Here is a 22,552-nt window from a genome sequence, read left to right as displayed (position 1 = left end):
ACCGGAGACAAAAACTGCTCTGCCAGTGTAGTTTTGGCAACTCGGTGGCACGGACAACGTTGAAGTGAGTTGAAGAGTTTCAATTAGACAAAAACCAGGCTTTGCCTCCATCTTGTGGCAGCTACAAGCAATTCTAAACCCTTTTTAAGGTGTGTCCACTCCACACCGATTGATGTAAATATTGTGGGTTTACTGTATGTACTGTACGAAACATGTGTTGACGTGTGCCTTTGAGGGGCGTGGCCTGGTGAGTGACAGCAGGTGCTGGAGGCTTCCATTTGTGATTTTTTTCGTTGAGACCACCTGCCAGGACATTAAAGTACCTTTTCTTTTCACTTCACTCGAGGTGTTTAAAACTACTGGCGTATTAAAAAAATATATAGACTTGTGGGGGGTTTTTTTGTTTGTTTGTTTTTTTCATGGTCACTTCATACCACAGATTTCTCCTAGTGCGGGTCGGGGACGTATCACTAGCGGTTCTACTCCGAATATTCCATGCCAGAGACATTTTGGACCGGGCGGTAACATCGCAAGTTGCGTTACCTTGGCAACGGAGGAGATCTTGGACCTCTGGGCGTCGTCGGCGTGGGACGGGCCGGCGTAGCCCTGCGCGCCGGGCGCGCCGGGCGAGCCGGGCGAGCCGGGCGAGCCCTCGCTCTCCCGCAGCCTGTCGAGCGGCGGTTCCTTCCTCCTCTGGACGACGGCGCCGGTCGCGGCGGAAGCCGCGGGCTGCTCGTAGGCACCTGCTTTGGACCAGTCCTGAAGAGTTTGGAGTGCGGTTATGAGCAGACAGGAAGTAGCGGGGCGAGGTCACAGCGAGATTCGTCCGCTCTCCAGCAGTTTGACGCTCTTTTATGCGCGTCATGGGGAACGCTCGCTCGCTCGGTTTGACGGGTCGGTCGGCCCGCATGCCGTTCGGCTTTCCACAAGGTCAAAGCGCGCTAAGGGTGCGTTCACACTGGCTCTCGTTCGCCCACTTCGGTGCAGTCCATTCTTAGAGCTTCGATGTGGACTGATTCAAGAATCTGGTTCGGCACGATAGCGGCTCGTCGGCCCAATCAACAGGAAAGTGGACGGGCGTGTCGTTTCTTAGAATTTTCGGGATGCCCCGAACATGAATTTGGGCAGACGCGCATGCCTCAAGGACCAAAGGCCAAATATTATACAGGAAGTCAGTCCTTCGGGTTTGAAGTGGCGCCTTAGAAAAGCAACCGCTACAAATTGGAGGGGAAAAAACAATTCAGCCCAGTTATCAAAATATGTATCGTGCGGACGGAGGAGTAAAAAAAAAAAAAAGAAAAATGAAATTACATTTGAGGTCGCTCACTTGAGTTAACGCAGCGACTTTGTCCGTAATAAGCCGCCGTTGGGCGTGATGGTCGCCCGCCGAAAGGAAATTCGGGTGCACGCGACGAGTCTCAAGGAAGAAATTGGTCAGGAATTTGGACGTTTTGGGCCTCAACGGATTCTGACCAGGACAAAAAAGGCAAAGACGCCAGCGTGAAAACACCCCCACGGAGAAACGAAAGAATGAAAAGAAAAATGAAACGAAATCATGAGAGCTGAAGCGGGCGGGGATGAGCAAAAGCAGGCGGAGATGAGCAGGCAATGGGGAACAAACCTTCCAGGATGTGGGAGAAGAGGAGCAGGAGCCGGGGGGCCGGCTAAAGGGTGGGGGCGCGGTGACGGGAAGGGTGACAGAGTGAGGCCTGGGCGAGCCCGAGCGAGATAGGGCGGGGCGGAAGGTAGCGAAGGACGAGCCGAACTGCTGGGGGGGGGGGGGGCGAGAGACAAGGTCACATGATCAAGAGGGAGGCGGGGGGAACGGGAAAGGGGGTGGGGGGGGGGGCGCAACCACACGCAAAACAATGACACAAAGTAGCAAAGTACTTTGTGTTAGCGAGCGTGACATGAGTTCAAGCTGCCGCGGACAAGTTCATCATTGAATATTTGATGAAAAAAAAAAAAAAAAAAAACACGTTCACGACCCGCCCAGTACAATTTGTTCACAAAATAATAAATCAGGGCCGTCAAAGTCAGTTTCGGTTGCGGGTCACCCCACCATGTTTTCCATAAATAGAAACTATTCTTTTTTTTAAGCCAATTACTGAAAGTAACATTTATGATTGTTATCTTGTGTTACAAATCATCTGAAATTTTCATCGATTTCAATGGCATTATGAATGATTAAATGTGCACTTTCAGTTATGCCTCCTCTGTCAAATGTAGACATAAAGAATCAAAGTTGCAGAAGTCTGTCGTGGGGAAAAAAAAGCCAAAAACCTCGCAGCGAAGCAACCTCTTCTGAGGAGGACATATTTCATTTTCACAGAACTCGACTGCGAACACGGCCAGCCCGCATAATTCCTGAAACTTGGTATCGTTTGGCCCTCACGGGTGCATCAGCGTCATTTAACTGTCGCTGCGCACGCTCCAGCAGACAAAATGTTTCCACAAAAATAACTTGTTGAAAAATAGCAGTGAATGCGTTCACGCGGGCCAGACTCCGCCCTTGACGGGTCGTTTCTGGCCCGCCGGCCGTACGTTTGACAACGCTGTGCTATATTAAACCAGCAGTATTTTATTTTTTCATTTTTTTTTTCAAGGGGAAGTCCACTCATTGAAAATAATATATCAGATGGGTCATGACATTGCTACTGTAACTTTAAAATAATAATCATCATCAGATATCATTTAAGGTTGTTTATATCGGCAATTCGGAATGTTCCCGATCGCTGACATTTCGGGAGTCACGTGAGCGTACGCGCCGTGTCACGTGCTCAACCCGGGGCTTGCTTACGTTCCTACACAGTCATCGTCAGCGCTGGTTTCGAACCCTTCTTTGTCCCCACCTGATGAAGAAATAGCAGAAGAGAGGAACACGTCCATCCAGATTTGAACCCGTGGCTGTCAATAACGTTGAATATTCGGCTGGTTCTTCGGACGCCGAGTCTGAGCAGCGAGCTCCGCCTCCTCCGGAGCTCGGCTCACTAAAACATTTTTACTTTCAATGAGTGGCCTTCCCCTTTAATATATCGAAAACATTTTCTTGTTGAAAAAGTTAAACATCATTTTTTCATCGTCATACTAGTTAAAGTGTGTGCCAATACGAATTTCTTTTATATGCAGACGTCAGAGGAGCTGCGGGGATGGAGTTGTGCAGTGGCTGCCGAGTGTTGCCTAGTTTTTTGCAGCGCCCCTCCAAAAAGTGTCTTCTAGTGTACTGTAGTACATACCAGAGTGTATTTGTCATTGTCATCATAATAATAACGAGTGCTCACGGTTCTGGGCTGTCGTACAGCGAACGGTGCGGACTTACAGCGGTGGGCGAGTTGCATTCACTGACCGACTGACACGTTTCGGAGGCCTCCGACGACGCCGAGCTGGACGACTTCTGCCGCCCCCAAAAAAAACACAAAGAACAAATATTGACGACCACGCGGTAAAGCCGCCGCTTTTCGGTCGCACGAGAGCGGTGGAATGTCGAAGAGGTCGGACCGCCGCGGGTCGGAGCAGATACAAGTTGGGTACGCACTTAAAAAAAAAATAAAATAAAATCGTCACGTGGTCAAATTGCGCAGCGGAGGCGCCCACCTGGCTGGTGATGTCTGAGGGCATCGGCGAGGGCGGCTTGGAGTAGACGTTGGCGTCCTGGGACACGAAGCCCGAGTCGTGGGACGAGACGCTGCTGAGGCGGTGGGCGGCGATGGCCCCCGCGGGCCCCCCCGGCTGGCACGGCAGGCTGCTGCGGTAGCGATACGAGGACGAGGAGGTGGGCGAGTGGGGCAGAGAGCCCCCGCCGCCGCCCCCCAGCCCCCCACCGCCGCCGGACGAGCGGGAGGCACTGCTGTGGGCGCTGTTGACGCTGCTGCACGGTGACGTCATCACGTCGATGATCGGCGAGGGCGTGGGGGTTAGCGGTGGCCATTTAAGAAGCGACAAACCCGCAAAACACACACGGTGATGAAAAGAGAGGGAGGGTGTGTGTTCAAAGGGGGGGGGGGCGGGGGCGGGGGCAGGAGGGAGAGGTCAGATCAGGACACAACAAAATGGTCGACAATCACAAAACGATAACACATTGCTGCGTTGCTGCGCTATAACACGCTTACTGTAATTTTGCGTGTATTAAAAAAAATCTTCAAGAGTCAATTGCGTAAATTATACATAGCCAAAGTAAAAATGTTAGGATCACATTTCAAATGTAATAATTCATCCAGGCTGTGATGCAGCATGAAAATGAAGGTTTGCTCGTGTGCGCTTGCGCGGCGCAAACTCGCGTTTCGATTCAGCACCGATGACGTCATTGTAAAAACATCGCGATGGGGTTTCCCAGCATGCCGAGCGCCTTGCATCGTTGTTCAAATGCTCTTAATTTGAAGTCAGTTACTCCCCGGTACCATCAATAATTCTCATAATATGAATTCTAATTGAGCTCGCGCGTTCGTCTGTCCTTTTTCGAGTTTGTTTTATTGGTTTATTTTATTTTATGCTACTCTTGCCCCAGAAGCGAACGTGTCACCTTTCAGCAAGTTATGCAAACTCTGCTCATTTACGAATGTGACGTAGGAGGCAAAAATGATTTTCATCAAGCGACGGCGACGCAAGCGGATGCTTGCGGGTGTCACAGAATGCTGGATAAAGTTCTACAAAACAAAATCAAACTGAATAATCATGCTGATTAAAATATGATTGTAGGAAAATAATTTAGAGGGGATCACCACAAACATTTCTAGCATATACGAATTTGATCAATGAGGAGACAGCCATAGGACGAAGGATTTTCATGAACTATGGAATCAATATTGAGGGTGTGCATTATGCTCGACAGCATATTGAATTAAGGGACGTTATTAATAACACACACGCTGCTCAGCGCGATCTTCCAGTCCCTCACGGATCTTTCCTCCCGGGACCTCGCAAGGACTCCGGACTAACAATCAACCTCAGGAAAACCAAGTTCCTGGAACGAGGCAGCGAGATCGCGCCGTCCGTCGTGAGTTCGGCGCCGTCCGCGAGCTCATCTGCCTCGGCTCAACCTCTCCCGAGATTTGGAGCTCGACAAGACGATCGAGAAGGCTCGCCTCACGTCTCGCGTGCGGGGAAAACCCCGAGCTGTTCTCCAGATCGTCGCAAGTCATGCCCCGTTCCTGCACTCCCGTACTCTTGATCATCAACCCTGGTGTTCCGACCTCCGCCTGTCCTCTGACCAACCCCGTAAGCCTGATGTCTTTGATACTCCCGCCTTCTCTGATTGATCTCCCGTGTACCGACCCCTGCTCTCTCCGCCCGATGTCCTGACTACCGCTGCCGCACTTGACTGTCTGCCTGATCCCCGACCTCGGAACAAATAAACACTTTTCCCGAAATGCCTCTGCGTCTCCGGAGTCCCGCGTTTGGGTCCTCCTCCGTCTCGATGGGTCGTGACAGTCTTCACGGCCACGGATCAGCGACAACTAGGATGCGGCCCCGCGATCGAGCCCGATCGACGGAGCCCTTTGACGTTCGACAGCGACGCGACTCCACGTTAACGGACATTAGAAGACAGGCTAATACACGTTGGCGCACACGGGAGGAGACTATTACACATTAGCACACGGCGATGCAAAAACTGACACATTCAGATACAGTAACAAACACGAATACGTAAACAACGACAAGGTGACGCACGGCGCCTCTTTCGACATGTCGAGATTCATAACCTCTGTCCGCGTGGAACTTTTTTGTCTCTCGTGATTTTGAATAACGCCCGACGCGCGGCGGCCGAGGCTGCTTTTGAAACGTCGACGTTTGAGGCTCGTGGAGAGAACAACGACAAGTACGAGTGGCCGTCAAACGCCGACCTGCACATGCTGCTCTTGCGCGAGCCGGAGCTGCTGGGCGAAGAGGGCGGAGTCTGATAGGACCAGCTGTAGTCGGACCCCTTCAGGTCCTTGATCACCTGAGGACGGAGGCACACACACGGGGTCACGGCTCTGCACTTGTGACAATTATGACTGATGTTGTGTTTCATATGTGCTCATATTTAATACGTGGTGTACTTGCTGTGTTTACTGTGTTTGCGTCTATGCTGCGTGTGTTGATTACGTGCATTTGTGTACATTGTGCGCTGGGGTTAGCGTGTCACCTGTTCACTGGCGGGGGGCAACTTGTGTGGATCGGTGGTGAGCACGGTGAGGTCATCGATGATGGCCTGCAGGTGCGTGATCTCGCCCAGCATGGCGATCTCGCCGTTCTGACGACACCAACGGGGGTCAACGTCAGACGACCGCCGACAAAACTTCCGCGCACGGCAACGCAACAGGACTGACGCACAATTTCTCACGATGACACAGTCACAATAACACACAGCAACATGAACTGGCGCAGAAAAACACACAATAACACTGACACGAATATAGACATACTGACGCACACAATGATGCACAATACCACACACTGCCATACACTCATTTTAACACACATTAACGCTCTTTATAACGGACACACACTGATGGACAAAAAAAAAAAAACAAACTACGACATATAGATACACAGTTACGCAGCTTAAAACGCAGAGACCACGCAGACACGTGCTCATGTACACGATAAAACGCAGACACACATTCTGATGTCAAGTAGAACACGCGCGAAGACAGAACCATCTACTTCATAGCACGCATAGACACGCGCTACGCACTGCATCACAAACACACTGATGGAGATTTTTGCGATCCGGTTTCCTTCCATACTTTTGCGTTATTATGACGCGGGGCTTTTGTGATGCGGAATTCTGGAATGTTCCAAGGAGTTCCTACATAAGGACGAGAAAGACCGTCAACGCACGGGGGGACGCCTTCTGCCTTTTGTCTTTGGACATTTCTGGAATATTCGCTGGAAAGAACGTTTGGCCGTTTGGGAACAGTCGCTCAACGTTGGCGACCGTGCGGCTCGACGACTCGGTCTTTGAACCTTCTATTTCGCGTAAGCTGCTTTATGGGCGGGTTGCAGGTGACGTCGCGCTTGTTCACTTGACCGCCATTGTTGCAGACAAGCAGTCAGCTGTCCGTCATCGTCATGGCAGATTTTTGTTGCGTCTGCGGATGTGGAAATCGCGGAAACGGAGACATCGGGAAGCGATTTATCGAAGAAACGGCAACAAAAGTGGCTTGCAAATATACGACGTGCAGATGTGAACGAAGCCCGAGTACACGTTTGAAAGTCTGTTACGATCATTTTGCAAGCGGGAAGCGTGTATATTTCTCGTGTCCGGATATTCGACTTCAGGGAAGACTTGCAGGTCCTTTGAAAGTACGTCGTGGTGGAGAGAGTACACGGATCGATACCTTCGCAGAGTTTGATCTTATTTCTGTACATATCTAGCTTTGGCGACATCGTCGAGCGAATTAAAATGGGCGGGAAACATCCGCCGCTCGCCGCTTCCACGTACGTCTGTGGACGCTGCCGTGGAGATGTCGTCCGCAACGCCGAGCTTGTCTGCAGGAACGGCGGCGATTCGATTGATTTTTATCACCTGATTGCAACCCGAGATTTGTGCCTGTTTAAATTGTCTTCAACGCAATACAACTGCTTTGCCGCATTTTTAAATCCACACGTAACAGACTGTGACACAAAGACACAAAAAAGTACACTTGTACAACGCAGACACAAGCTTATGTACACGAGACACATTTGAACATGAACAAAGACACACGCGTACCATAACACACAAATATACGTGCTGACGTGCACAATAACACAGACATTACACTTGACACACGCAGTCACGCACTGACGTAGATTTGAAAATTGTCCAGATTTGAAAAAATAAAGCAAGCGTCTGACCACGACGGGCTGCAGGAAAGCGCTGAAGGTGCAAAATCGTCCCCGTTCCTCCACCAGGGCCCGCCGCACCGCCTGCTTCTCCATCTCCTCCATCAGCAGGCACATGTCGGTCACGTCCTGCATGGCGCTGTCCAGCTGAGGCTGCAGGTCGCCGCGGCCTGAAAAAGAAAAGAAAAAAAAAAAAAAATGACATCAGAGCGCACCGAGCGTGCGCGGCGCCGACGTCGAAATGCTAACGGCCAACGCTCCAAAGTCCAACTGGATTTTAAGCCAGTTTAAGAACTTTGGAGGCTCCGGACTACGTCGGAACGGAGCGGCGGGCGCATGCAGACGCCGCGGAGGCCGAGACGCGTCCTTATGAGTCTAAAAACAGAAACGGCGTGGCGATGCGGTCCAATGGTCAAAGCTGTTAAAAGATGGAAGACGTGCGTGCAAAATGGGAATAGACGAAGCGAAAGTGCGCGCGTCTTGTTCTACAAGCAAGCAAAGGAGGCCCGCACACTTACCCTGGATCTCTGTTCGAGGCCGACCAGTGGGGTGCAAGTGTTTTGGGGGGAAGGGTGGGGGGGGGGAAGAAAAAGTGAGCACAGACTGTCATTGAGGGTGAGTCAGGCGTCACTGCAAGGTAGAGAAAACCGAACCAAAAGCAACCAACTGTCACGAGCCACCGCTCAGCGCTTCACGTTGGGACTGTAATTCGACGGCCATTTGCCAGTTCATTGCCCTGAGTTAGTGAGTTGCATTCACGGACAGTAGGAATCTCCACCACTGAGAATGGTGTAGCGTCGAGCTATCCTCGTCACAGTGTTTCTCTGCCACCACAGTTCAGTCAAGTCCTAGTTCATGTTTCCTAGTTTGTCTCCTAGTCATCAGACCTCGCTTCATGTTTTCGGATCCTGCCTCTGCCTTCTCGGACTGCTACACGGTGTATGACCTCAGCTTTGAATAAAACTACGCCTAACATCATGCCCTCGTCTCGGAGTCCTGCATTTGGGTCCGCCCCCCCGTCACAGCATTCATAAGTAGCAGCTCGAGACTGATTTGTTTTGATATTTGATAGTACTGCACAGTACAGGTACTTGTTTCCTGCCTGGCAACTGCAAGAATGAAAACCATTTGAGTAGTGGGGAGAAACAGCACCTCTGATGGCCACCAGATGTCGCCCTCCGCCGCCATCTTCCGTTCGAGACGTTCGTTGAAAGAGTCCCGATGACTCATGCTAGCTAATAAGCAAGGGAGGGCCTTGCCTTCAGTTCCAAAATCAAAATTCAAATCAAATCCGACCCAATTGGGGCCCGAGCAGCGAGGGAACGATTGTAAACATTTGCATTTTTCATACATTTATAATGCAACAAGATAAACGATTAAAATCAACAATGTATCCATCGTTTTTGTATGAAAAGGTTGTTTAAAATGAATGCATCATGAAATCATAACATATTTAAACGTATTCTTTTTGTTTCATACTCCAACTTCGACTAATATTAATAATCATGCATTTATAATTGATCTATTTAGATGGAAAAAATATTGTGTTTACACTTTCCAGGCTCTTCATTGTATTTTTCAGAATTTTGTCCGCGTCGTGTTGACGTGATCTTTTGGACGCGGTGCGATTAGTCATGCCTGATCCCCTCACCTTTGCGAGCTTTCTTCTGGAGCTTGATGGTGTCCGACGACTTCTTCTTGATCTCGTGTCGCGACCGCTTGTACTCTAGCGGAGACAACCATCGGGTTGATTGCACAACAGGAGTTCAGAACATTCACGTCTCCTGCCGTGACGATAAACGCATCCTTGCGGTGACGGGGAACCGTCCCCACGCTCACTCGAGGGAACCCGTTCCGTGCCACGCGGGTTTAAAGCGTTCCTTCATACGCCGGTTGCGCTTTCTCGTATTCGGATACTGGCATGCGGGTACCTTTGGCGTGGTCCTTGTCCAGCTGGTTGGCCGTCTTCTTCCAGTCCTCGATCTTGTCCTGCAGGGGCGTGATCAGGCTCTCCATCAACGCGCTGTCAGGGAAACAAAAAAAAAAAAAAACACGCCCGCTGTGGAATCTGCAGGAATGACGAATACTTGGCAGTCGTAGTGGAAGTAGCAAGCGCAAATGCAACGTACTAGTTGTAATATTCAGACACTAGTACGAGTATTTATTCAGCTCTTGTTGTTGTGCTCAGATGTTGTGGTCCAGGTAGCACTCAGCAATCGTGGTAGTAACGGTAGTCATTGCAGGAATAAAAATACTCAGCAGTATTACTAGTAGTAGTAGTAGTAGTAGTAGTAGTATTACTCAGTAGTAGCACAAAGTGTTGCATTGGAGTGACGGCATGCTTGTAGCCCAGCTGGAAAAAGTAATTTGCAAACTATGGGGAGTAAACAATGATAAGAGTAGTAATCAGTACCAGTAATCAGTAGCGGTAGCAGTACTCGCGATTGCTGTACTGGAGTAACGGCTTTGATTCCGGAAAAGTCGCCATCCAACCCTTGCGGGAGTGGAGCCGAACGATGTTTTGAAATGAAAGGCGAGTCGTTAGCGCTCGAAGCAAAGTGCCGAAGGCAGGAAAGTCAGACGGGAAGCAGCTAGCGGGCTAGCGGGCCGGGTTGGGGGCAGGGCTTACTTGGTGAACTGTCGGAGTTTGGCCTCGATGCTGCGATGCCTCATGCACATCCTGGTCAGCGCCGAGCCGATGTCTCTGGTCGCCCCTGGAGACGGGAAAACCGTCAAGTCACGATGCTAGCAGTAGCAGTACACAATGACACAGTAGTACACCCGAGACCCACAATGTGACGAATGTTTTGGAATTCTTTGCGTGTACGCCACAAATTGGCCAGATTTGAGTGTGTGTGTGTTTATGCTAACAGCTAACCCGCTAACGTAAACACAGGTTTCTATTTCTGGAGCCGGCGTGGAAAAAGTCGCCCGGCCGCTCGGCGAGCGTTTCCCAAACAAGGTGCTGCGCGTCCAGTAAACGGAGCGGCGTCATCGCTAACGCCGCCGCTAATGTACACAGTGGAAAAAGTCGGGATTCAAGTGGGATTCGCTCGCCGGGGGGTTGGGGGGCGCAAATACCGCACAGGCCTCGGAGAGCTGACGCAGTCCAAACGCGACCGGTCGCCGGAGGAGGTTTTTCGGGTCACCGAGTTCCACTTGCCAAGCTAACTGATAACATCGAAACGTCACTCCAGGCCTTCAATATATATATATATATATAATATATATATATATATATATATATACATACATATATATATATATATATATATATTTTTTTTGGTGCATATATTTTCTGGGTATTACAGCAGTTCTCAAATATTTGTCGTCAAGTAAAAAAGTACTGGGCGCTCCGTATATCACCATCGTGGGCAGTTCATATTCATCCTAAATTGGGAGAGGGGGGGTTACTTCTCCTGACACCAAACAGAATAAAAAAAATCATAGAAATATATTTTATTATTGAGTTTTGTCCAAAAAAATTGAATAAGCACGATCCTTAATGAAATAACATTTGAGGCGTTTGAACAACGTTATCAAATGATGGATGGAAGCGTTTGCCATGTTTGTTTCATAGCAGGGTTTATTTTTTGTATTTCATAAATTGGCAGCATACACTGTTTTTGTTGCGCCTAGTTACATTCTTTTGTTTGCACTCTTTGTTTTTCTCTGTCAGGTCCTGGTTCTTCTCCCCGTTTGCTGTTATCTTTTTGTTTGTTGGAAGTTTTTTTTTGCGTTTGATTTTAGCACTTGGTCTTATTTTGTACTGCATGGGAATAAAGACTTTGAATACTCACCTCATTCATTTTTGCATTATTATTTATACAAGTAAGCTTTTTTTTTTTTTTTTTGGAGAGGGATTCATTGATGCGGTGCATCCGTATCACTTCACGTGGCACACGCACGCATGCACGGACACACTGCGTCGTTGTGGTCCCCGGAAAAGTGCTCCATTCATAATTAACAAATTCCTCCCTCGCGCCTCCCGTTCTACCCGGCAACCATTCAATCAAGAAGAACACGCACACACACACATGCAAGCCAATCAGAGCCGTGCAAATACTCCGAATGGAAATGGAAATTGGAAATGGATGATGACCGCGTTTGCTGTATGATGAACTACAACATAAACAAAAGAGGGAAGAGGAAGGAAAGAAGAAAAACAACTCAAATAAGAAACATGAAAAAGGAAGATGAAGATGAAGGAGAAGGAGGAGCGGAAACCAGAGAGGAGGAAACGAGAGGGCTCGTCTCACACATTTTAATGAGCTTGGGAAAAAGGAAAAAAAAAAAAAAACAACCGACAACGGTGCTGCGACGCCTGCCAAATGTGTGCGGGTGCGCGTGCGTTGCCGTGTTTGTGTGTACAGTTGCTACGTTTGATCTCGATCTGGTTTAGGAGGGTCCGCTTCCTGTTGGCCTGCCATTTACGTGCCTTTCGAAGTCCCCCGCAGATTGACAACAAGATCACGAGACCAGCACACACACAAACGCGTCATATCTGTGTGTGCGTGTGTCACATGATCACGTTCCAATCACCTTTGAAGATGGCGACCCGTTGAAAACGATGTCGTCCGACGTTTGATCTCGATCTGGTTTAGGAGGGTCCGCTTCCTGTTGGCCTGCCATTTACGTGCCTTTCGAAGTCCCCCGCAGATTGACAACAAGATCACGAGACCAGCACACACACAAACGCGTCATATCTGTGTGTGCGTGTGTCACATGATCACGTTCCAATCACCTTTGAAGATGGCGACCCGTTGAAAACGATGTCGTCCGACGTTTGATCTCGATCTGGTTTAGGAGGGTCCGCTTCCTGTTGGCCTGCCATTAACGTGCCTTTCGAAGTCCCCCGCAGATCGACAACAAGATCACGAGACCAACACACGCGCACACACACACGCATCATATCTGTGTGTGCGTGTGTCACATGATCACGTTCCAATCACCTTTGAAGATGGCGACCCGTTGAAAACGATCTCGTCCGACGTTTCATCTCGATCTGGTTTAGGAGGGTCCGCTTCCTGTTGGCCTGCCATTTACGTGCCTTTCGAAGTCCCCCGCAGATCGACAACAAGATCACGAGACCAACACACGCGCACACACACACGCATCATATCTGTGTGTGCTTGTGTCACATGATCACGTTCCAATCACCTTTGAAGATGGCGACCCGTTGAAAACGATGTCGTCCGAGTCCGACATCCAAGTTCACACCGCATCGTGGTGTCCGAAAAACCCGACCGCGCGCAGACGTAGCAAGATGACGACACGGAACTACGTTGAAGTAAACCGAGGAGCTTCATTTTGACAAAAGCGGCGCCTGACCACCATCTTGGTGGCATCTTCAACTTTTCAACGACGTCAATTACTTGTGGATTTTGCCTGGTCTGCGATCCAAAAGCTCATCACCTCCGCCGAGCACAAAAGAGCCAAGGACAGAGGAAAAGTTCTTTGTTCATCTCGTTTCCATTAAAGGACTCAAGAAGTCCGTTTCAAACAGTTTTTGGCCCGCAATACCGACGGCAGAGCCCGGTCCAACATCCAAGTCAGACGTCAAGCCCGTTTTTATGGCGTCATCAGACGATGACGTTTTTATGACATAGATCTGAAAAGTCCCCCGTTGAGCAGTTATCCATCCATCCATTTTCCGAGCCGCTTATCCTCACAAGGGTCGCGAGAGTGCCAGCTGTTATCGGACAGGAGGCGGGGCACACCCTGGACTGGTCGCCAGCCAATGGCAGGGCACATGGGGACGGACGGCAGTCACCCGCACAATTACACCGAAGGGGCAATTTAGTGTTTTTGGGACTTGAGGGGGGAAACCCGGAGAAAAGCCACGCAGGCAAACAGATTTATTCAAATTGTTATTGGCGGACTTTGACCCAATTGGATCACATTAACAGACGAGGTCCAGCGCAGACAAAATCTAAATCTGTGCATCTGTTAACTCTACAGTGGATCAAATCAAATTGAGGAAAATTGATTTTTTTTTTTGTGTGTGTGTGTGTTTGTCACTTTGACATTGCTGTGACGTCGTTTGGACCTGCAAAACACCTCCAAATGTTTTGACGATTGAATACACGTTTATTTTTGCTTTACCATTTTCCTCAGCCTGATGTAAGAATGCAAAATGTTATGTTATAGTATGCGCTGCTATTTATTGATAGAGTGATATCGATCTTTTTTTTTTTTTTTTTTTTTTTACACAACAATAAAATTAAATGGAATAACATCATAGCTCTAATGAAGCATGTTGGCATTTAACTGCTGAGAATCAAGCTGTGCTGTCTTCAGTCATCACACACACACACGCTGACTTCAGGCTGGGGAGGGGTGGGGGGGGTCATGGCACGGTCACTTCCTGTCACATCGCATCTCTCAGCCAATCTGCTGTTGCCATGGCAACAGGAACCTCCCCCCCCAAAAAAAAAAAAAAAAAACAGAACAACCAACCATTTCCTAGTGGGTGACATCATGACCTCCCAGAAGCACAAAAAGGCCAACCGATCTATTTGCAATTATTGTACAATTGAAAATAAAAAGATGAGCAATATGTAAAAACAGAACCGAACGTATGTGCATGTGTGTAAAGTTCTTCCCCCTAAAGTAAAAATATTGTTTTCTCTTTGCAGATCTTTGCTTTGGCCGTAGACGGGGCTCCGTCCCAGCAACTAGCAAACGCTCGTCTAGCCGCAACTCCCTGGTTACCATGGTAACCCACCATCGGTTGTTTTACTGTCAGACGTGTCACGAACACACACAAGTGAAGAGAAACGTTCACAATATGTCTCCTTTACACATGCACGCACACAATCATCTACGAATGGAATCACACACGATCAGACACGCATTCACAGAAAATGAACGTACACCATACAAGCGCACACCTACACACGCAGTAGTGCGCTTCCACAAACACATGCACGCGAGACCAGAATATTTGACATATTCATCATGACGAATCCTGCAGATGCTTGTCTCCATGACAACAGCAACAATGACGACATCATCCTCATCCTCATCCTCATCCTCATCATCAGCACCACCAGGCCGGCAGCGCTGAGTCACACACTGCAGTGTTCTAAATTTAGCATTGTGGGTAACGTAGTCTGGGCCCGGGACGCCGTCCGTCGCCGCCTTTTCACACGCTCGGCGTGACGCCCAAACGCATCGTCGGGCCTCCCGACAAGCCATCGCTTCAGTAGAGACGACCCAACCCCCCTTTTTTGGGGGGGTTTTGGAGGCGATCGGGACCACCGGGGGTCGTTGGGTTCCAAGGTCAAATCAGTGCGTCTTCTGTCGATTGATTGTATTTTTGGACAGAATTTCAATTGATTTTACATGACTGTCAATTTTGGACTGGTACATGACATGATTCTCCTCCGGTTTTGTCGATGACCGTACATATTCTGAAGTGAGAACCCCAAAGATACGAACGCCGTCCTTGAGACGCCTGCGCACAACGTTATTGATTTTGAGCGGCAAAAGCCACCTGAGGTCACGTGGAGAGTTAAAACCGGAGGTGGCTCCACTTGTGTGTCCGAACAAGAATCCAATTGATTTCTTTTTTTATTGATGTATTTCAAGGCGTTCTAGAAGAATGCGCTTTATTTATTATTCATGAGTTAAAAAAGTTTTTTAAAACATCAAATAATAACCGCTTGTCACTTTAACAGACGACGTGCTCCCAGTAATGCTGCCATCATTAGTCCATGTAAGAAAAGTAAATGCCGCTCTAAAATAATACAAATAATGGAAAAAAAAAAAAGGTACTAAGATAGTTGAGCCCATTAGAAATCTGTCGCTAAGCAAAAGAGCAGAACCTACGGAAGCTCATTCGCCCAGATTTAAACATTTCAAAATAGAAAAAGAGATAGAAATGTAAAAAACAAAAGTCCAAACTAATTAAAAAAATGTATTAAATTCAAGAAAAATATGTATGAATGAAAAATCATGATAAACAACAACTCTGCTTTCATCTCTGTCCTCGCGGAGACGCCATCGCTGAGCCTTCTGCTAACCAAAACAGCAGCACCTACAGGAACAAGCAGAATTCAAGTGACATCGGCGTGCCGACACGTGTGTTGACACGCGTGCGCCATCGGCGTCCGAACTGCCACAAGGTAAGACCGCCCAAAAAGTCTTTCCTGCTCGGCTCTCAGCAACAAGGCTATTTTTTTCCCCTGACTTCACTTGTTGCCTGGCAACCGTGCCGGCACACGTGACCCGGCCCGGATGCGATTGGCCGACGCCGTCATGTCGTGTCGCGCCGTACTTGTGTGCGTGTGTGCATATGTCTGTTGTTTTCGATTATTCACTTCAAACACCAAACCATCATCAAGCACCTCACCGGTTTTCTTTTATTTATTTTTTTTTTTTTTGCTCTTGCACTTTGTTACTTAACTGCAGATGGTGGAGGCCTTGGAAATCATACCAAACAATGTCAACATGACATCAGCGTTAAAGCGATACTACGTAGTAATCTGACAACTGTTTGGAAAAAAAAAAAAAAAAGATGCATTAAAGCAACCTTCAGTAATAATCTGACAGGAATTTGCAGCATTAAAGATAAAATAAATCACGAGTGTAAATGAATGAATATCGTAATATAATAATCTGGACACAATTGAGAAAATTAGCCCAAGATTAGAATTCAAGCAACATGATATGATCATCTGACAAGTGTAAGATCAGCACTAACGCAACAATATGTATTAAAGCCCCAAATGGAAAATTAAAATGCGTGAAGTTAACCTCATATCGGTATTAAAGCTAAACTTTGTCGTCCACCCATCCATCCATCCATCCATCCATTTTCGGAGCCGCTTATCCTCACTAGGGTCACGGGAATGCCGGAGCCTATCCCTGCTGTCATCGGGGCAGGAGGCGAGGTACACCCTGAACTGGTCGCCAGCCAATCGCAGGGCACATCGAGACAAACAGTCGCACCCACAATCGCACCTACGGGCAGGAAAGCAGAGCGTCCACCCAGAGGAAAGCCACGCAGTTACGGGGACAAGACGCAAACTTGGATTTGAACCCTGGTCCTCAGAGGCGCGAGGCCAACGCTCCACCCAGTTGCTCCACCGTGCACTAGCCAACACTGCTTGAAAAAATACTTTCCAAAAATTACAAAGTTGTTGTTCAGCTTTGGCTGAGCTTTTGTGAACTAGCTCCTGTCGTTGTTAGCGTAAACAGTGCACATCAGCAAGAAGGAGCTTTTGAACGACGCTAGCCGAGGAAAAGAACATTTCAAAAATAGATACAAATCTTCCATGACGAACGGACTCAAAACCGATTAACTGGCTGCCCCTAACCGGGGAAATGAACAGAATCGAACCCTCCCAAACACGACGGCGTCGCCAATGGACCCCTGCCAAGAAAGGAAAAAGAAATACAAATAAAAATGGATTACGTACCATTTGATGAATGACATCAACAAGGAAGAAATGAATCAAATCCCAAATGAAACTTCAGCAGTTCTCGTCGTTTCCATGCGATATGAGCGGTGTTGTATTCTGATGCGCTTCTGCCATGTTTGACGCTAAAGTAGCAGCTAGCTGTGGAAGGTTTCAAATGAGCGCCACAGCAACGCTAATTTCCATTAGCCCTTCCATGGCATTTCACATTTTATGTTAGCATCAAGCTAGGAAACACCTCGCCTCTCGCTCTGGGGAGTTGATAGCTGTCAACGTAAAACAAATACTGGACACACAAACACGAGCGACACCAAGCACTGCTAACGTGGGCGTCAAGAAATACACAAGTGGCAAAGCGCCACAACAACTTGTGCACAGCGAAAAAGAATTTGGGCCGTTTTCACGGTTCTACCTCTGGTGTTGGTCGCCATGTCCGCCACCTTCTGAAAAGCGTCGAGGAAGGCCACCGCTGCCAAAACCGTCGTTCTACAAACACACACACGAACACGTAAGTACACAACATTTAATCATTGAATACATTTTCATTTTAAGTGTGGAATGAGACAAGTGTGACGTCACGTGAGACGTCATTCACGTCAGCTCAGCGAATGGACAAGCGGGAAAAATAAAATAAATTCACACCCGCACACATGCATTTCATGCAAAATGATATGTTTACGTAAACGGTCAAGCGCGCTACAAACAAAACGATAATTGGGCCGATTTTGAGCCCGATTGCCCGGAATGAAAATCCTATGATTTGGGTTTCGTTCAGATTGGTCACGATAAATGTCAGAAACGCGAACATGTTCTATAATTACGATCATAACAAATCCCGATGTGGGATGGTGACAATAAATAAGATTAATCGCAATACAAATTAGCGCAAGAAGAGTTTGCGACCGCCATAAAAGTTACCAGAGAAGCTAACGGGTAACCTCGTTGCTGCTTCTCTTTCTTCTTCCTCTTCTTTGTTCTTTTTTGTCAATCAACGCTGCCTCTCATGTGTCAGTCTCGGTACTACAACTGACACGCACTCCATTTAGCGTGCGCTGATGGTCACGCCAACTGTAGAGCAGCGACGACATACAGTCGCACTCACAATCATACTTTTATGGGCAATTTAGAGTCTCCGATGAATGCAGGCACGATTTGGGGACGTGGGAGGAAGGCCGAGTGCCCACCCGGAGAAAAAGCCACGCACGCACGCACGGGGACAAGGTGCAAACTTCCGGGATTCGAACTTCCGTCCTCACAACTGTGAGGCCAGCACTCGAACCAGTTGTGTCCCTGTACTGCCTCCGCCCGGTCATCCGTTTTCTCAGCCGCTTATCCTCACAAGGGTCCTGGAGCCCATCCCAGCTGTCAACGGGAAGGAGGCGGGGAACACCCTCAACTGGTCGCCAGCCAAACGCAGGGCAGATGGCGACAGACAACAGTCGCACTCACAATCATACTTTTATGGGCAATTTAGAGTCTCCGATGAATGCAGGCACGATTTGGGGACGTGGGAGGAAGGCCGAGTGCCCACCCGGAGAAAAAGCCACGCACGCACGGGGACAAGGTGCAAACTTCCGGGATTCGAACTTCCGTCCTCACAACTGTGAGGCCAGCACTCGAACCAGTTGTGTCCCTGTACTGCCTCCGCCCGGTCGTCCGTTTTCTCAGCCGCTTATCCTCACAAGGGTCCTGGAGCCCATCCCAGCTGTCAACGGGAAGGAGGTGGGGAACACCCTCAACTGGTCGCCAGCCAAACGCAGGGCAGATGGCGACAGACAACAGTCGCACTCACAATCATACTTTTATGGGCAATTTAGAGTCGCCGATGAATGCAGGCACGATTTGGGGACGTGGGAGGAAGGCCGAGTGCCCACCCGGAGAAAAAGCCACGCACGCACGCACGCACGGGGACAAGGTGCAAACTTCCGGGATTCGAACTTCCGTCCTCACAACTGTGAGGCCAGCACTCGAACCAGTTGTGTCCCTGTACTGCCTCCGTCCGGTCGTCCGTTTTCTCAGCCGCTTATCCTCACAAGGGTCGCGGCAGATCCTGGAGCCCATCCCAGCTGTCAACGGGAAGGAGGCGGGGAACACCCTCAACTGGTCGCCAGCCAAACGCAGGGCAGATGGCGACAGACAACAGTCGCACTCACAATCATACTTTTATGGGCAATTTAGAGTCGCCGATGAATGCAGGCACGATTTGGGGACGTGGGAGGAAGGCCGAGTGCCCACCCGGAGAAAAAGCCACGCACGCACGGGGACAAGGTGCAAACTTCCGGGATTCGAACTTCCGTCCTCACAACTGTGAGGCCAGCACTCGAAACAGTTGTGTCCCTGTACTGCCTCCGTCCGGTCGTCCGTTTTCTTAGCCGCTTATCCTCACAAGGGTCGCGGCAGATCCTGGAGCCCATCCAGCTGTCAACGGAAGGAGGCGGGGAACACCCTCAACTGGTCGCCAGCCAAACGCAGGGCAGATGGCGACAGACAACAGTCGCACTCACAATCATACTTTTATGGGCAATTTAGAGTCGCCGATGAATGCAGGCACGATTTGGGGACGTGGGAGGAAGGCCGAGTCCCACCCGGAGAAAAAGCCACGCACGCACGCACGCACGGGGACAAGGTGCAAACTTCCGGGATTCGAACTTCTGTCCTCACAACTGTGAGGCCAGCACTCGAACCAGTTGTGTCCCTGTACTGCCTCCATCCGGTCGTCCGTTTTCTCAGCCGCTTATCCTCACAAGGGTCCTGGAGCCCATCCCAGCTGTCAACGGGCAGGAGGTGGGGAACACCCTCAACTGGTCGCCAGCCAAACGCAGGGCAGATGGCGACAGACAACAGTCGCACTCACAATCACACCTTGGGGCGATTTAGGGTGTCTAATTAATGTTGCGTGTTTTCGGGATGTGGGAGGAAACCGGAGTGCCCACCCGGAGAAAAAGCCACGCAGGCGGATCCAGGATTGAACCCGGGACGTCAGAACTGTGAGGCCAATGTGCCTCCCACCGTGCCGCCTCCTCTTTTTATAATCTTTTCAACCATTGAAGGAAATCCATAAAGAATAGATGGATGAAATGTTCATATGCGGATCAGACTTCATCAATAAAGTTTTCCAAATCCGAACCAGAATCGTGTCGTGTTCCGTAAAACTCACCTGAGCTGCGAATGAAGTTTTGTGGCCTTTGCGTTGAAGTCCTCCCACACTGGATATGAACACTAGAAACACACGCAAACACACACACACACGTGAAATATTCTGCCTGACCCAACTGTATGTAAAATTAATTTTTGATGAAAGAGAAATTTCTTATTTCTGATACTTTAACATGTATGCAAACATGAAGGTTCAACACACACACACGCGCACACACGAGTGAACATTCAACACACACTCATTCATGTACAGATGACGCATGTACATATAATACACACGAGTACATATCACGCACTCAATAATTCTCCATTTAACATGAAGCACACAAATATGTATCTAACACACATAAACACGTCTGTACCGCACGCATGCCCACACAGTACGTGTACACAAAATACACGCAGACCTCCGGTGACCGGCATGAAAGCGCCGCTAATGAAATTCCGCACCCCGCCCTCTGCTGCTATAACCCCCCCCCCCCCCCGAAGATTATGTTCCACTTGATCCACACTGACCGCTGCACCCCCATAATAAAACGCCTGCAAATTGTGCGTGCGCGCCGTCGACCTGGCGAGAGACGAAGGTGCAAAACCGGGATTGGGTGGCGTGGGGGTTGGGGGGGGTACATTGGGGGGGGGGTGGCGGTGGCGGGGGCTTCGACGGCGACGTCACAGCCAGCAAACACTTTGAGCTTGCCTGTTTGATGTGGCATCATTTGGGCTGCGATCCGAGTTTTCCCTTGGTAACAAAACACACGGCTGGCACACGTGCCCGTGCCCCTCCCCCCATCTGCCCCCCCCCCCGCTACACACCCCTTTTTACGGTCGTTTGAAGTGCGCCGTAGAGATTTCGTGCGGACGAAAGATAACATGGCGTGACGCCCTCGTCTTGGGACCAGCCCGTGCAGACTCATGCCAGCCTGTCCCCCCCCCCCCCACACCCCCGCCCCATTCCCCCAACCCCCCCAGTCAACAAACAATCCGATACAATAAAACTTTATTGTCAGTGCATTGCAAAACAGCAACAAAAAGGCAGTTTTACAACGGTTGGGGGGGGGGGGGCGAAAGTGCACACAAAGCATCATAGAAAAAGCAACAACAGTTGCTATGCATCCAGAATCAGCTGGTGCAGGACGATCAATCCGTGGGGAGTGAGCACATCTGCCTCACAGTCAGAAGGTTCCAGGTTTGAGTCTCCCCACGTTTCCTCACACAATTCAAATTTGGGTTGCATATGAGCATCATTGGAGACGTAAAATTCCCCATAAATACAGTCGGTGTGCTTTGACAAAGAAGGGCTTGGACGCCCAAACAGTTCCCCCAAAACAGTTCCTTTCCCCTGTGCAAGGTTTCAGCACCCACACTTTTCCTGTGGAAATGTTTTTCAACACCCACACGTATCCAGATGAGCGTTTTCGACACCACCGAAAGGTTCCCACAGCCACTCGTTTGTCCTGGAAGCATTCCGACAGCCACGCTTTTCAAGACCCGCACTTGTCCTGACAGCGGCTTTCAACACACACTTTTCCCAACTGCAGGATTTCATTCACAAGCACAATTTTTCCAATGACATGTGTTCAACACCCACACTTTTTCCTACTGAAAGGTTTCAACAGCCACACTTTTACCGACGCACGTTTTCAATAACTGCACTTTTCCGTTTTCAGCACGCACGCTTCCCCCTGATGAAAGTTTTCAACACTCGCTGTTCCCTCTATGAAAGGTTTCAACACCCACACTTTTCCCAATGAAACGCTCAGAAATTTTCTCAACACTTTTCTCAGAAGAAAAGCTTCAAGGCCCCGTCCGTACATTTCAGCACCCACACTTTTCCCGACTTTCCGCCGCTTTCGTCTCCCAAACTTGACGTTTCTCTGGGTTGATTTCCGTGCTTCCCTTCTTCCTCCCGCCCCTCCCTTCCTGTCTTCCGCTCTCAAGGACACTCGACTCGCTTCCTGTTTATCATTCGGCGCCCTCGCTGAGCCCTACCCGACTTTTTCGCCGCAGAGATTTCCAAAAGACAGAGGAAATCATCCGATGTGACTGGACAGTATGTTTGCAGTTTATTTTGACAATTGAAGCGTCGCATTCTTCTCAATATTGACGGGTATCAATCGATCTTTGACTGACCGCCCAAACACCGACGCCGCCAACTTGAAACT

At 49.2% G+C, this 22,552-nt stretch overlaps 1 protein-coding gene across 6 annotated transcripts in view; it reads right to left on the bottom strand.

The window, feature by feature from the left end:
* Positions 1-22,552, bottom strand: part of mtss1lb (MTSS I-BAR domain containing 2b) — a 36,921-nt gene that overhangs the window by 2,937 nt on the left and 11,432 nt on the right. Inside the window, exons 2-13 of one of the 6 annotated variants that reach the window (XM_061813519.1) lie at positions 20,392-20,453; positions 17,647-17,720; positions 10,439-10,523; positions 9,741-9,832; positions 9,461-9,535; positions 7,822-7,979; positions 6,125-6,232; positions 5,841-5,938; positions 3,595-3,868; positions 3,320-3,394; positions 1,622-1,768; positions 544-759 (exon numbers count right to left, since the gene is read on the bottom strand). In XM_061813519.1, coding sequence (XP_061669503.1) covers positions 544-759; positions 1,622-1,768; positions 3,320-3,394; positions 3,595-3,868; positions 5,841-5,938; positions 6,125-6,232; positions 7,822-7,979; positions 9,461-9,535; positions 9,741-9,832; positions 10,439-10,523; positions 17,647-17,720; positions 20,392-20,453 — 1,464 coding nt within the window. Of the gene's footprint in view, positions 1-543; positions 760-1,621; positions 1,769-3,319; positions 3,395-3,594; positions 3,869-5,840; positions 5,939-6,124; positions 6,233-7,821; positions 7,980-9,460; positions 9,536-9,740; positions 9,833-10,438; positions 10,524-12,351; positions 14,102-17,646; positions 17,721-20,391; positions 20,454-22,552 lie in introns of those variants that run through there. The other 5 variants (XM_061813520.1, XM_061813521.1, XM_061813522.1 and 2 more) reach the window with 5 other exon arrangements.

The sequence above is a fragment of the Syngnathoides biaculeatus genome, chromosome 3, assembly GCF_019802595.1.
Source record: "Syngnathoides biaculeatus isolate LvHL_M chromosome 3, ASM1980259v1, whole genome shotgun sequence".
Lineage (NCBI taxonomy): Eukaryota > Metazoa > Chordata > Actinopteri > Syngnathiformes > Syngnathidae > Syngnathoides > Syngnathoides biaculeatus.
The sequence above is the reverse complement of the archived record's forward strand: the minus strand, read 5'-3'. Positions and strand labels throughout refer to the sequence as shown.